At 35.3% G+C, this 13,994-nt stretch overlaps 1 protein-coding gene across 5 annotated transcripts in view; it reads left to right on the top strand.

Annotated features, from left to right (window-relative positions):
• IL6ST (interleukin 6 cytokine family signal transducer) overlaps positions 1 to 12,710 on the top strand; it is a 57,672-nt gene extending 44,962 nt beyond the window's left edge. For all 5 annotated transcript variants that reach the window (XM_073993461.1, XM_073993459.1, XM_073993460.1 and 2 more), the window contains 3 exons: positions 1,862 to 1,958; positions 6,684 to 6,765; positions 7,589 to 12,710. In XM_073993461.1, coding sequence (XP_073849562.1) covers positions 1,862 to 1,958; positions 6,684 to 6,765; positions 7,589 to 8,326 — 917 coding nt within the window. In that variant the 3' untranslated portion in view covers positions 8,327 to 12,710. The remainder of the gene's footprint in view (positions 1 to 1,861; positions 1,959 to 6,683; positions 6,766 to 7,588) is intronic.
• Positions 12,711 to 13,994: the final 1,284 nt, after the last annotated feature.

Here is a 13,994-nt window from a genome sequence, read left to right as displayed (position 1 = left end):
CTCCCAGGCTGGAGTGCAGTGGTGCAGTCACAGCTCACTGTAACCTCAAATTCCTGGGCTCAAGCGATCCTCCTGCCTCAGCCTCCCAAGTAGCTAAGACTGCTGGTAGGCACCACCACACCTGGCTAGTTTAAAACAATTTTTTGGTAGAGATAAAATCTCATTATCTTGCCCAGGCTAGCTTTGAACTCCTGACCTCAGTCCTCCTGCCTTAGCCTCCCAGAGTGCCAGATTACAGGCATGAACCACCATGCTCGGCCTAACATTTTTTTATTATAACAGTGTTCATTATAGAGAATTTAGACTGTACAGTAAAATGTAGAAAGAAAAATTAGTCCTAGTCCCTTACCCCAAAATAACATATTTGTATATCCTTTTAGTCTCTTCTCTGTATATATTTTTTCCAAAAATTAAATTATACTTAGTATTACTTTATAACCTACTTTTTTCAGTTCTCTATGTATAGTCTCATGGATCCATTATGGCTTCTTCACATGGCATGAGTCTTGCCAATGAGGACCTTATAGCTTAGTTGAAGAAATTTTGCATAAGTAAATCAGAAAAAGGAGAACCTGTGAACTATGTAGACAGTAAATAGAGTAGGAATGTAAATATACCAGTAATGGATAATTTTACCTTCAAAGAAGGTTTTATGGAGAAGAAAATACTTGAGCCTTGAGTTAATATGTGGACAAATAGGAAGAAGGTGGCATCTTAGCAGCATGAGCAAAGGCACAGGCTTGAAAACATAAAAGCAGATATTTAATAAATAAAAGTTTCTGCCTAAATTAGATTTGGCATTTTGTATATATATATACACAAACATACATACACATATCAATATATATACACACATATATCAGTATATATACACACATAAATATATATATGTCCACCCATATATATAATCTTTAGCATTTAAAGAGTTAATATTTGCCAACCCATAGTTTATTCTCAAGCATTTATCTGATTTCTTGATTTCTACTGAGCTTCATAGGATAGTAGTTACTTACAAAGGGATATGTGTGGTGGAAGGATAAAATTAAGTGAGTAGTATATGGCTGCAATATTACTTTCATACATTTTTCCTGTAAAAGACTAATTAAAATTCAAAATTAACCAGAAACAACCATCAGGAAAGTCATTTAAAAAATCTCCAATATTAATTATCCCAATTAGTGATTAATTTGATGAATAAGTCCTCTTTTAAATGCAGATGAGGATTTGTGTGGTATTTAGGGATCTTAGGCTTGTTTACTTTTTAGTTTATTCCTACTTGTGCCACTCCTCATGCCCGTTGAGCAGCTCCTAAAATTCTTAGCCCTGTATCAGATATGTCATCTTTTTGAAAAATGGTAAATAACTCTTAAAAATTCTGAGAGTGCATTTTTATTTTTTTAGAAGGTTAAATGTGTAGTTCAATTATGTTTTTATAGCTTTTCCATTTTACCCGGTATTTATATTTGTTCTGACATAATTTCTCTGTTATACAATATTAGAACTGAGAGATAAACTTTTACTAAGATTCTACCGAATGCAGATCATAAATGTTACAAATGGTTATGTTTGAAAGCTCTAACCTACCCGGTAGATTACCCAATACACTGATCATTTTTATCCCCCAACCAACATTTTATGCTATGCGGCCAGGTTACTGAAAGACATAAATGGTTGGGATGTGATTTACCAAAGAGAGAAGAGGGTAAAAAACATCAAGTCTGAAGAGACCTTGAAAAATAATTAGGATTGTATTTTATCTTTTCAACAGCAAGTCTGGTTGGGAAGTTGTATTATATCTCCTTAGTGCATGTGTCAACAATTATTTCCCATCACACCTTTTTTTTTTTTTTTTTTTTTTAAGCTCAAGGAGAAATTGAAGCCATAGTCGTGCCTGTTTGCTTAGCGTTCCTATTGACAACTCTCCTGGGAGTGCTGTTCTGCTTTAATAAGCGAGACCTGTAAGTACCCTTATTCATATTTTTGCATTTTCTCCCAGCTCTATTGAGCTGTAATTTACATGCAATAAAACTTATCCATTTTAAGTGTACAGTTTGATGAATTTTTGTAATTACATACGGACGTATAACTACCACCACAATCACAATATAGAACATTTTCATCACTTTTATAAAGCTTCCTTGTTCTCCTTTATAATCTGTCCTCTCCACAACCCAACCCCAGGCAGTCATTGATCTGCTTTTCTGTAACGATAGTTTTGCCTTTTCTAGAATTTTTATTTATTTATCTATTTTGAGACAGAGTTTCACTCTTGTTGCCCAGGATAGAGTACAACGGTGCAATCTCAGCTCACTACAACCTCTGCCTCCCTGATTCAGACTCCAGCGTCAGCCTCCCAAGTAGCTGGGTTACAAGCGTCTACCACCACACCCAGCTAATTTTTTGTATTTTTAGTAAAGATGGGGTATCACCATGTTGGCCAGGCTGGTCTCGAACTCCTGATTTCAAGTGATCCACCCTTATCTGCCTCCCAAAGTGCTGGGATTACAGGCATGAGCCATAGCCAAGAATTTTATATAAATACAAATAAGTAGCATGTAGTCTTTTGTGTATGTCTTTCACGTAATATTTTTGAGATTCATCCATGTTGTTGCATATACTTCTCTCTCTCTTTTTTTTTTTTTTTTGAGATGGAGTCTCACTCTGTTGCCCATGCTGGAGTACAATGGCATGATCTTGGCTCACTGCAGCCTCCACCTCCTGAGTTCAAATGATTCTCCTGCCTCAGCCTCTTGAGTAACTGGGATTATAGGCACTTGCCACCATGCCCAGCTAATTTTTGTGTTTACAGTTGAGATGGAGTTTCACCATGTTGGCCAGGCTGGTCTCGAACTCCTGACCTCAAGTGATTCACCCACCTTGGCTTCCCAAAGTGCTGGGATTACAGGCATGAGTCACCGCACCTGGACTACCTTTTTCCTTTTTATTGCTGACTAGTATTCTGTAGTATGGATACATCAAAACTTTTAGACTCATCTGTTATGGAAGTTTAGGTTGTTTCTAATTTTCAGCTATTATGAATAATGTTGCTATGAATATTCACATACAAAACTGTGAGCGTGTTTTCCTTTATCTTGAACAAATAACTAGGAGTGAGAGTGCTGGGTCATATGGTAAGTATATGTTCAACTTTATAAGAAACTGCCAAACTTTTTCACAGTGGCTACACCATCTTGGATTGCCGCCAACGGTATTCCATATTATTACCAACACTTAGTGCTGTCAGACTTCTTTCATTCTAGTGAGTGTGTAATACTGTATCATTTTAATTTTAATTTTTCTGATGACTAGTAATGGATCTTTTCATGTGTTACTTACATATTTTCTTTTGTGATGTGTCTATTGAAATATTTTACCCATTTTCAAATTTGGTTATTTTGTTTACAATTGAGCTATAAAAGTGCTTTATATGTTCTGATTACAACATTATTAAATACGTTTTACAGACTTTTGTCCAGTCTATGCTTTGCTCTTTTGTCTTTTTTTTTTTTTTTGAGATAGAGTCTTGCTCTGTTGCCCAGGCTGGAGTGCAGTGGCGTGATCTCGGCTCACTGCAAGCTCCGCCTCCCAAGTTCACGCCATTCTCCTGCCTCAGCCTCCCTGGTAGCTGGGACTGCAGGCGCCTGCCACCACACCTGGCTAATGTTTTGTATTTTTGGTAGAGACAGGGTTTCACCATATTAGCCAGGATGGTCTCGATCTCCTGACCTTGTGATCCGCCCGCCTTGGCCTCCCAAAGTGCTGGGATTACAGGCATGAGCCACCACACCCGGCCGCCTTTTTGTCTTAACTGTGGCTTTAGAAAAGCAGAAGTTTTACACCTGTAATCCCAGCACGTTGGGGGCTGAGGCTGGCGGCTCAAGGTCAGATCAAGGCCATCCTGGCCAACTCAGTGAAACCCCATCTCTGCTAAAAATACAAAAACTTAGCCGGGCATGGTGGCACACACCAGTAGTCCCAGGTACTTGGGAGGCTGAGGCAGGAGAATTGCTTAAACCCAGGAGGCGTAGGTTGCAGTGAGCCAAGATCACTGCACTCCAACCTTAGTGACAGAGTGAGACTCCATCTGAAAAAAAAAAAAAAAGCATAAATTTTTTATTTTGATGAAGTTCATTTTATCAGTTTTTTTCTGTGGTTCCTGAGTTTTGTGTCCTGTTTGAGAAGTCTCTGCCAAACCCAGTATCAAAATATTTTCTCATGTTTTCTTCCACAAGTGCAATAGTTTCAGCTCTTAGTCTATAATCCATTTCAGGCTATTTTTGTGCATGGTGGGAGGTCAGCGTCAAGGTTCATTTTGTTCCTACAGATGTCTAATTCCATTGTCATTTATTTTGAAAAGACTGTCTTTCCCCATTGAATTGCTTTGGTACCTTTGCCAAAAGCAATTGTCCTTATAAGTCTGTATCTATTTCCATACTCTCAGTTCTGTTTCATAAATGTATATATGTCCGTTCTTATGCCAGTACTGCCAGTACCACATTGTCTTGATTAGTATAGCTCTATAGTAAATTTTGAAAATAGGTAGAATTCTTCCAGTATGTTCTTTTTTAAAAGAAGTTATTTTGGCTAGATTTCTTTGCTTTTTCATATACATTTTAATTCAGCTTGTCAATTTTTTTTAAAACTATAGTTTTGATTGGGATTTTGTTGAATCTATAGATCAGATTTTATTGAATCTATAGGAGAGAACTGCAATCTTAACGCTATTGAGTCTTTCAGTCTGTGAACCTGGTTTATTTCTTTATGTATTTGGGTTTTGTTTAATTTACTTTTGCAGTGTTTTGTAGTTTTCAGTAGACAGGCCTTACATAACTTTTTTTGAATTCATGACAAAAGTATTTTTTGTTATTATAAGTGGAATATTTTAAAATATTTTCTAATTCTTAGTATGTAGAAATGCAATTGATTTTTTAAAATATATTCATCATATATACTGAGACTTTGATAAATTCATTTACTAGTAGCTTTTTGGATTCTTTAGGATTTTCTACATACACATTCATGCTTCTTGGGAGTAATTATAGTTGTTCTAATCTTTATGCTTTTAGTTCTTACTGGCTAAGACCTCTAGTACATATATCTAGACCATATAAGAGCATTGCATTGTTCCTAATTTAGAGGTGAAAGTATTTAGTCTTTCACCATCACATGTGATGTTAGCTGTAGGTTGAAGTTTTTGCTTTGTGGGGTTTTTTTTGTTTTTTGTTTTTTGTTTTTTTTTGAGACTGACTGCTACTCTTGTTGCCCAGGCTGGGGTGCAGTGGTACAATCTTGGCTCACTGCAACCTCCACCTTCTGGGTTCAAGCGATTCTCCTGCCTCAGCCTCTGAGTAGCTGGGATTACATGGCATGCACCACCATGCCCGGCTAATTTTTTTTGTATTTTTATTTTAGTAGAGACGGGGTGTCACCATGTTGGCCAGGCTGATCTCAAACTCCTGACCTCAGGTAATCCACCCGCCTCAGCCTCCCAAAGTGCTGGAATTACAGGTCTGAGCCACCATGCCCGGCTGCTTTGTGGGGTTTTTTTCCCCTTTACTACTACTTCCAGGGGTAAGTTCTTATTTCTGTGTTCCTTTGCTAGCAATTTTTATCATGAATGGGTGTCACAATTTGGTCAAGTGCTTTTTCTGAATCTGTTGAGGTGATATGGTTTTTCTCCTTCCTTCCATGAATATGGTGAATTTTATTGATTTTCATATATCATCCTTGCATTCCTTGGATTTTGCTGTATTCAGTTTAATACTCTTCGTGTCTGTGTTCTTGAGTGAAGTTAGTCTGTCTTTGTGCCTTGTCTGTCTGGTTTTAAAATCAGGATAATACTAGCCTCATAAAATGAATGGAAACATGTTACCTTCTCTATTTTCTGGAAGAGTTTGTATAGTGTTAATATTATTTCCTTTTGCCCAGAATTTTGTGGGAAGGTTTCTAATTAAAATTCAATTTCTTTATAAATATATCATAGCTTTCTTTTTCTTCAGTCTGTTTTAGTAATTTGTGTCTTTCGAGGATTCATTCATGGGTTTGTCTAGGTTGTCAGCTTTACTGCTTTTTATATTACTTCCAAATGTTATAGGTATTTCCTACAGGAGAGTCAGTCTGGTAGGCTCTCACTCTTTGAAGTACCATTCTCAGTAGTCACTTTTTAAAATTTGATTTTTATATTTGAACTTATTCTCAAGATGACCCATTTCCTGTGCACTTATGAACGCCTTTGAGCTAGGAACTGTATTAACTGTAAGGAAGACATATTTCAGTAGGTTTTTGATTATATGGATATCCTAAATGAATTTTAAATATTGTTAGCCTTTTCTTATTAAAAATAATTTGGTATCAGTGGGAACATTAATTTGTTATCTGGATTCTTTTAATTGGAATACCACAACATGTGGCCTGGATAAAGATTTTAAGTTGTTTTAATTGCAGAATTTTGAGAGTTAAAAAAAAAAATTGAACACTGATTAGATTTAGCCTTGTTAATTCATTGTGAATACATTACAATCCTTATAAGAAAAATAATTTTTGTTTGGGGTAGAGTAGGTATTTTTTGTTCATTTAGGTGATTGGTTTGGTTTGTAAGTTTTTGATGAACATGTTTAGAAATAGGGACTGTTCATCGTTTATTATGTGTGGTTTTACATAGGCCATTTTTCTTTTCTCTTCAGAATTAAAAAACACATCTGGCCTAATGTTCCAGATCCTTCAAAGAGTCATATTGCCCAGTGGTCACCTCACACTCCTCCAAGGGTAAGAGAAAATGCTTCTGAGTTGCTTATAATATACCGACATGTTAGTAGGTATATTGAGTATCTACAGATGTACCAAAAGATATTCAAGCTGAGTCAAAAAGTAAATGAAAATAAAATGGTACATAAATGAAAATTTTAATCAAAATTTAATATGTATGACACATTTTAGGGGTGTATCACCATCATAGCGTATTTGTTCTGATATTTTAAATTGTTTAGTAAACATTACAGATGTTTGGTTGAACTTGCAAACTGAAAACTTGAGGTGCTGAAACTGCTATGTGATGGTAACTACCTCAAGGCAAGCATTTTGGATTGAGTATTAAGACCAAGTTCAACAGTCTATCATTTTAGCACTGATGAAATGATCTCTGGGAACCTACTCTAAACTCTGAATTTTAAATATGCCCCAAAGGGGAACTCGTTTGTATTTATTATCCTCCAGTAGTCCTTAAAATTTATATTAACAGAGTAAAATGTATTATGTATTTTTATATTCTACAAAATCTCCATCATTCAGATTTGATTTTCCTTAATGTTTTCTAGTTTTCTGTCTGGTTAATCCTAGGCTGCCTAGTCTAGGCATGAAATATTAAATACTATTTATAGACCATTAGCTTATCAAAATGTAGCACCAACAATATTGATTTAGACTACTTAGACTCATTTTACAGTATCTGCATTTTGGGTAGTTGACAGTGACTTAGTGACATAATGCAGGTTATTTCTGTACCACTGAGAGTTACTGGGAAGTTTCAGAGATGCATTAACTCTGTGGCTTTAACTAATACTTGCCATATACAATTTTCTCTCTTCCTTAGCACAACTTTAGTTCAAAAGATCAAATGTATTCAGATGGCAATTTCACTGATGTAAGTGTTGTGGAAATAGAAGCAAATGACAAAAAACCTTTTCCAGAAGATCTGAAATCATTGGACCTGTTCAAAAAGGAAAAAATTAATACTGAAGGACACAGCAGTGGTATTGGGGGTTCTTCATGCATGTCATCTTCTAGGCCAAGCATTTCTAGCAGTGATGAAAATGAATCTTCACAAAACACTTCGAGCACTGTCCAGTATTCTACTGTGGTGCACAGTGGCTACAGACACCAAGTTCCATCCGTGCAAGTCTTCTCAAGATCCGAGTCTACCCAACCCTTGTTAGATTCAGAGGAGCGGCCAGAAGATCTACAATTAGTAGATCATGTAGATGGCAGTGATGACATTTTGCCCAGGCAACAGTACTTCAAACAGAACTGCAGTCAGCATGAATCCAGTCCCGATATTTCACATTTTGAAAGGTCAAAGCAAGTTTCATCAGTCAATGAGGAAGATTTTGTTAGACTTAAACAACAGATTTCAGATCATATTTCACAATCCTGTGGATCTGGGGAAATGAAAATGTTTCAGGAAGTTTCTGCAGCAGATCCTTTTGGTCCAGGTACTGAGGGACAAGTAGAAAGATTTGAAACAATTGGGATGGAGGCTGCCATTGATGAAGGAATGCCTAAAAGTTACTTACCACAGACTGTACGGCAAGGTGGCTACATGCCTCAGTGAAGGACTAGTAGTTCCTGCTGCAACTTCAGCAGTACCTATAAAGTCAAGCTAAAATTATTTTATCTGTGAATTCAGATTTCAAAAAGTCTTCACTCTCTGAAGATGATCATTTGCCCTTAAGGACAAAAATGAACTGAAGTTTCACATGAGCTATTTCCATTCCAGAATATCTGGGATTCTACTTTAAGCACTACATAAACTGACTTCATCCTCAGACTAGCTGAATGATTTTGTGCTGTTTCAGGATGTTTGCACTGAAGAAAAATAGAAAGCTTATCTGAAATTTATAAAACTTTTTGTTTTGCTACATAAAAAACAAGGTATTTAAATAATAAGCAGTGATATGCTTAGTGAGCACAGCTATACTGATTTTGATGAGTCATCAAAGTGGCTTAGGGACAGTTAATATAAAAGAGGAGCAAGGTGTAGACCATCTACTTCAGCTAAAATAACTTAAAAAGAGATCCATAGGCCATAACTATATGAGCCCAGCTTTTGTAATCTGCCAAAAAAAAATGAGCAGCCTCGTGTATATCAATGTACACAATATTCCTTAGGTCCCTTCCATTGGTAGTGATGCTGCCAGTTATTACTGGAGAAAAGGAATTCTAGAGCTTTAACTTGGCAGGTTAAAAGTACTCATTTTTTATTCATCAATAATTAGTAATCTCACTAGTTTTCAAAAATTTGCATATTATTGACAACCTCTTTGAAGAACTATTTCACAAACTCAACAGAGTGCCATGATAAGAGCTAGGGATCCCCCAAACTATCTCAAGCATCTAAAAAATTGCCATTTTTAAAGGCTTAAATTGTAGTAATAAAGGGGGAAAAAGTGGTAGTAAAGAGGAAAAAAAAAACAAAGCATCTAAAAAAATGGCATTTTTAAAGGCTTAAATTGCTGATGTTTATATATATATACACACACATATATACACACATATCATTGACCTTAAGACTTCAGAGAATTGGGTAGATGAAGCACTTTATATAGTATATATCTTCAGCTTAAATTTGTTTAGAGTACTTTTTAAAATTTTTAAGTAGGTAAAGATTTAAAACTTTTTATTTTTAGTGAATGTTTGAAGCAAACTAAGATGACTTGGGCAATATTTACCAAAACAAAACAGAACCCCAAAAAATGTACATCTTGATCTTAGCAAATATCATTATTGTAGAGACAGTAAAGAGATGGTATTTTAATATCTGCAGTTCTGAGGTAGGGTGGAACTTAGTTCTACATTGTGATTTAGGAATTTTTAAAACCCTTTTTCTTCAAGGGAGAAGTGACCCAGGCCTCAAGTTTAATGCTAAAGCCACTAGTGTACTTATGCTGTCCCCTAACCACCACTTGGCATTAATGGAGACAGAGGCTAAATATAGGGGCTTTCTTAAGAAAGTAAGAGGAAATTAGCAAGCATTATTAGTGATTGACTACTGCTATCAAGTGAATTCAAAGGAAACAGATTTTTAATGCCATATTTAAGTTACAGAAACCAGGCATGCTTAGAATAGTTTCTAGAGGTTATTGGAGAATAGAAAGCTAAGAAAACTTGGTATACATTTACAATTGAAATATAATTACACTTTTTACTCTCAGAATATTATTCACATTAGGCTTCCTGTTTATCTTTTATATTCTTGCATTTATATAACACCTGATCCTTTCAAAGTTCTTTCACATATTATATGATCGTCTTTATGAAAAAAAATGCTTTTTTCTGATATATTCAGTTTCCCACTTGAGACAAAATTAGATTAATAGAGTCACTAATTCAAAGTAGATGAGGAAAATCAGGCACAGAGAAGTAAAGGTAGAGATAGACCCAAATTTACACAACAAGATAATGATATTGCCACCGTTTAAGTTGGTCATCAAAGGCTGGGCTGGATTTGTCTTGCTATATGTGTCAGGAAATTTATACCTATTACATTTTCCATTTTCTCAAAATAAGTCACATGACTGTAATGTTTAGCTGCAACTTATAACAAATAGTGTCATGAAGAATGTTTTAGTGTGAGGTTTGTACATTTCAGAGTCAGTTATACAATGTGAACTCTTGATCTATGGGAATGAGAATGGAGGATCATTGAAGGCCATGATACAAACAAATGTACATGTTAAAGCCTGTATAAAACATGGTACAGTGAGTGAATACCCCCATCCCCAAGAACACTTGATACATATTAAATGGGTATATGATTACTGTCCAGAAATGCATTCCGGAAATGAACATTCATTTGAGCACTAATATATAATGTACATCTTCTGCCCTAAGGAGAAAATAAATTATAAAACTTGTTTTACATTCAAAATTACTTTCCCGAGCATGTCTTAGAGTAATCTGTGTGTTGATGCATGTAAATTGTACTTTAGGTAGGCAAAGAAACAAATCTGGTTATTTATGTAAAAACTAATCTAATAAAGTTAGTGACTTTATCACTTTAAATCTTTAGAGTCTAAAAGTGGTGTTTAAAGTAACACTAGCACATCAGAGAACCTTGTCTGGACAAAACTAGTTCACTCACTGCTTCTGCAACTGCAGTTGCTCCCTTCAGGGTTATAGAAAAAGGACCCAAATGTTACATGTGTTGATATTATAACTTGTCAGTTACTGATGTCTGTAGTATCCTACCCTCACCTCTGAAAGGGATAATACTGAATAATTATTAGAAAACTATAAAACTTCACACTTTGTACCATTAAGACCTAAAATTTTAATCCTATCCTTTTTTATGATGGATCAGTCAGCACTCGAACAGCAGCAAGGAAAAAAAGCAAATTTCATTCACATATTCTGTGTTCATCTCTCTTCTCTACCTAATTGTTCATTTAATTTCAGCCTTGTTCCTTGATAAGGGATTTTACCACATGAAGTCATCCAGTGTCCCTAGCTCTTACTGTGAAGTTAGTGGAGTATAATTACAAATGTTACAACTTAAAAATGTTACAAAACATTTATCAAAGCTCATATTTAGAGTATCTAGTTTGAGAAATAGAAATCAATTATTAAAGATGTCTTTTTTCTACCCATTTAACTAGTTAAAACCATGACATGTAAATGTAGAAGTAGAATAATCATACAGAATTCCCTAAAATGTTTGTTTACTAACATTGAGCAAGTACATCAAGTAGAGAGATCTTCCTTCATTCTGTTATAGTCCACATCATTCTAATTTTGCTCAGTTATTATTAAGAGCATATTCCTAAACCATACACTTTTATTTCAATAAAGTTTTATTTTGTTGAGATGAATAAAATATCAAAGTTATAAGCTACATAAGACAAAAGTTCAATTGTTCAAAAAAATTTACTGGGATAGCTTTCTATTATAGGGATTGTTAGATTATATTGCTCTGGTAAGATTACTTTCTAAAAAGTTTGTACTTTTCTGTAAAATAAAAGAATATGGAATCATAAAATGGCACGTGTTTTAGGGTTAGCCTAAAATTGGGCATTGTCATCGATTTCAAAGAAGGTATGAACTAGCAGGCTTACAGCCTAATCTTTGGACTGGTCCTTGGCAGCAGTTCCTTTTCAGACTCAAACAGAATTCAGATAGATGTAAGTCAAAACAAAACTTCACAAAGCCAAGCATATTATCTTTTGCATTAACCTATTTCTCCATCATACATGATACTAGTATGTGCATTAGCATGATATTCTCATATACATTATATTAAAAATTAAAAGGTGGCAGCTCAGGGTGAGCTCTTCTGTTATTCATTTGTTCCTAAATTTTTAAGGGCTTTTTCTCAGTCAATAGTTTGTACAAACTGGTTAGTTTAACTTCATTATCCATTTCTTTAAGGTTGATGGATCGTGATAAGATGCATTTAAGGCCAATAGTGATAGATTTTTTTTATCTCTTGAACACAAGCTTTGTCTGAATGATACTCTTTTATCTCTTAAACACAAGCTTTGAATGATAACTACAGGTTTTAAGTGCTGTTACATTAATACCATAATGTGATGTGTTAGAAACAAAGGGATATTTCAAAGGTAGGTATTTGAAAATTCTCTAGTCTCAATGTATATGTGTATTGAATATACTCTAAAAATAAATGTGCAATTTGCTAGTAGGACAATGCAGTGATTAGCATTAGGTATGTCTCTTTTATATCCTAGCTGTGTCCCACTTTCTTCTAAGTGCAATCCTTTCATGTTCACTTGCTGTTTTATTCCATCTACTCTTAACTGCATTTGGAAGGCTTGTCTAGAGTATAGCATGTATTTTTACCTTTGCAGTGAATTGCATGTGCTAATTGTAACCACAGCTATTTTTATGTTGACATAACTCCAAATGTTATATTAAATGTTCTATTACGTATCAGCTCTAATCCCTTAAGTAAAGTTTAAGAAATAAATTCTTGTTCAAATTGTTTTCTGTATGTGGTTACTATCATCTGACTACGCATATTTGTAACAGCATTTATCATTAGTGGTGTTAGGTAAATAAGCATCTTAGCATATATGAGGTGCTTCATGTGGGTTTTGTGACATTTTAAATGTTTGACATAATGGAATGTGATTTAAAAGAAAACCAGTACACTATCTTGGCCTTAATAACATAGAATGGAGATGGCAGATTTATCCACTAGTTTTCCAGATTTACTGTTTAATAGCTGAGGTATGAAATCGCAGCATCCTACTTCCTAGTGGACTTTAAAAAAAAAAAAAAAAAAAAAAAATCTACTTGGTTGTCAAGAGCCCAAGTATGGAGGTGCTACGCCATCTTGTGGCCGTCTGTGCCCACCCCACACTGCTGGAGTCTCCATCCTTGCTGCAGTGAGACTTGAAGGAGATTGATACATGGCATCCTCCTGCTACTTCTTGAGGTTACTAAGTATTATATGAAACGAATCAGTCAGCAAGTCCACCTGGAAGGAAAAGAAAATCTCAACTATTAATGTGCCTTCACATTGTGATTTTATCTAAAAAAATGCAGTGAGTCAAAAAACCCACAAGCCAGCCAACAGTAAGTCCTTCACATATATACCAGTTTATAGAAATAATATGTCAGCTTTGGGCTATGTGCTCCTTTGTTTAAAATCTTCTATTTGGTTATGGCTTGTGTAGGCTCAAGCCTGATTTCTTTAAGGTGTGAGTGGCTCATCTTATCCTAATTTGTGATGGATACAGTCCATCCTGCTTTGGAAAAGATATGTAATTCCTTGAGAGCACCCTCTTTCCCTAGCCCAAAGGCAGTGAAACAGTTTCCTTGTTCAGGATTGCTTAACTTTCCATTTAAGCTTTTTCTTTTTAAATTAATACAAACTTCTACACTTTCAAAATATGAAACATATTACAACTATGTATAGGCTCTTCCATACTTAAGTCCAGTGCTTGGGCAAGTTAATGGAGTGAACAGAATACGAGCAAAGAGGAACTGAGGTAGAAAAAGAAGAATGTGTGAAAGCAGCATGAAGCTCAGCCAACTCGGAATCAGGGTGAACAGCTCGAGTCTTGTTGCTGCTGATTGGGGTTGGCTCTTGGACAACTTAGATCATGGAAAGGCTGCTTGGGTTCTCCATAGCTTAAAAGTTCTGTCTCCATCGAGGGAGGAGAATCTACCTTTCAACTCAAAATTCAATATTTATTTTTAAATACAGCTATTTTCCCCAACCGCTCAAGATTTTCGACAGATATGAAGCCAGAGCTTAGTTT

Source organism: Macaca fascicularis, chromosome 6, assembly GCF_037993035.2.
Source record: "Macaca fascicularis isolate 582-1 chromosome 6, T2T-MFA8v1.1".
Taxonomy (NCBI): Eukaryota; Metazoa; Chordata; class Mammalia; order Primates; family Cercopithecidae; genus Macaca; species Macaca fascicularis.
Note: the sequence above shows the minus strand (reverse complement) of the source record. Positions and strands in the feature narration are given on the sequence as shown.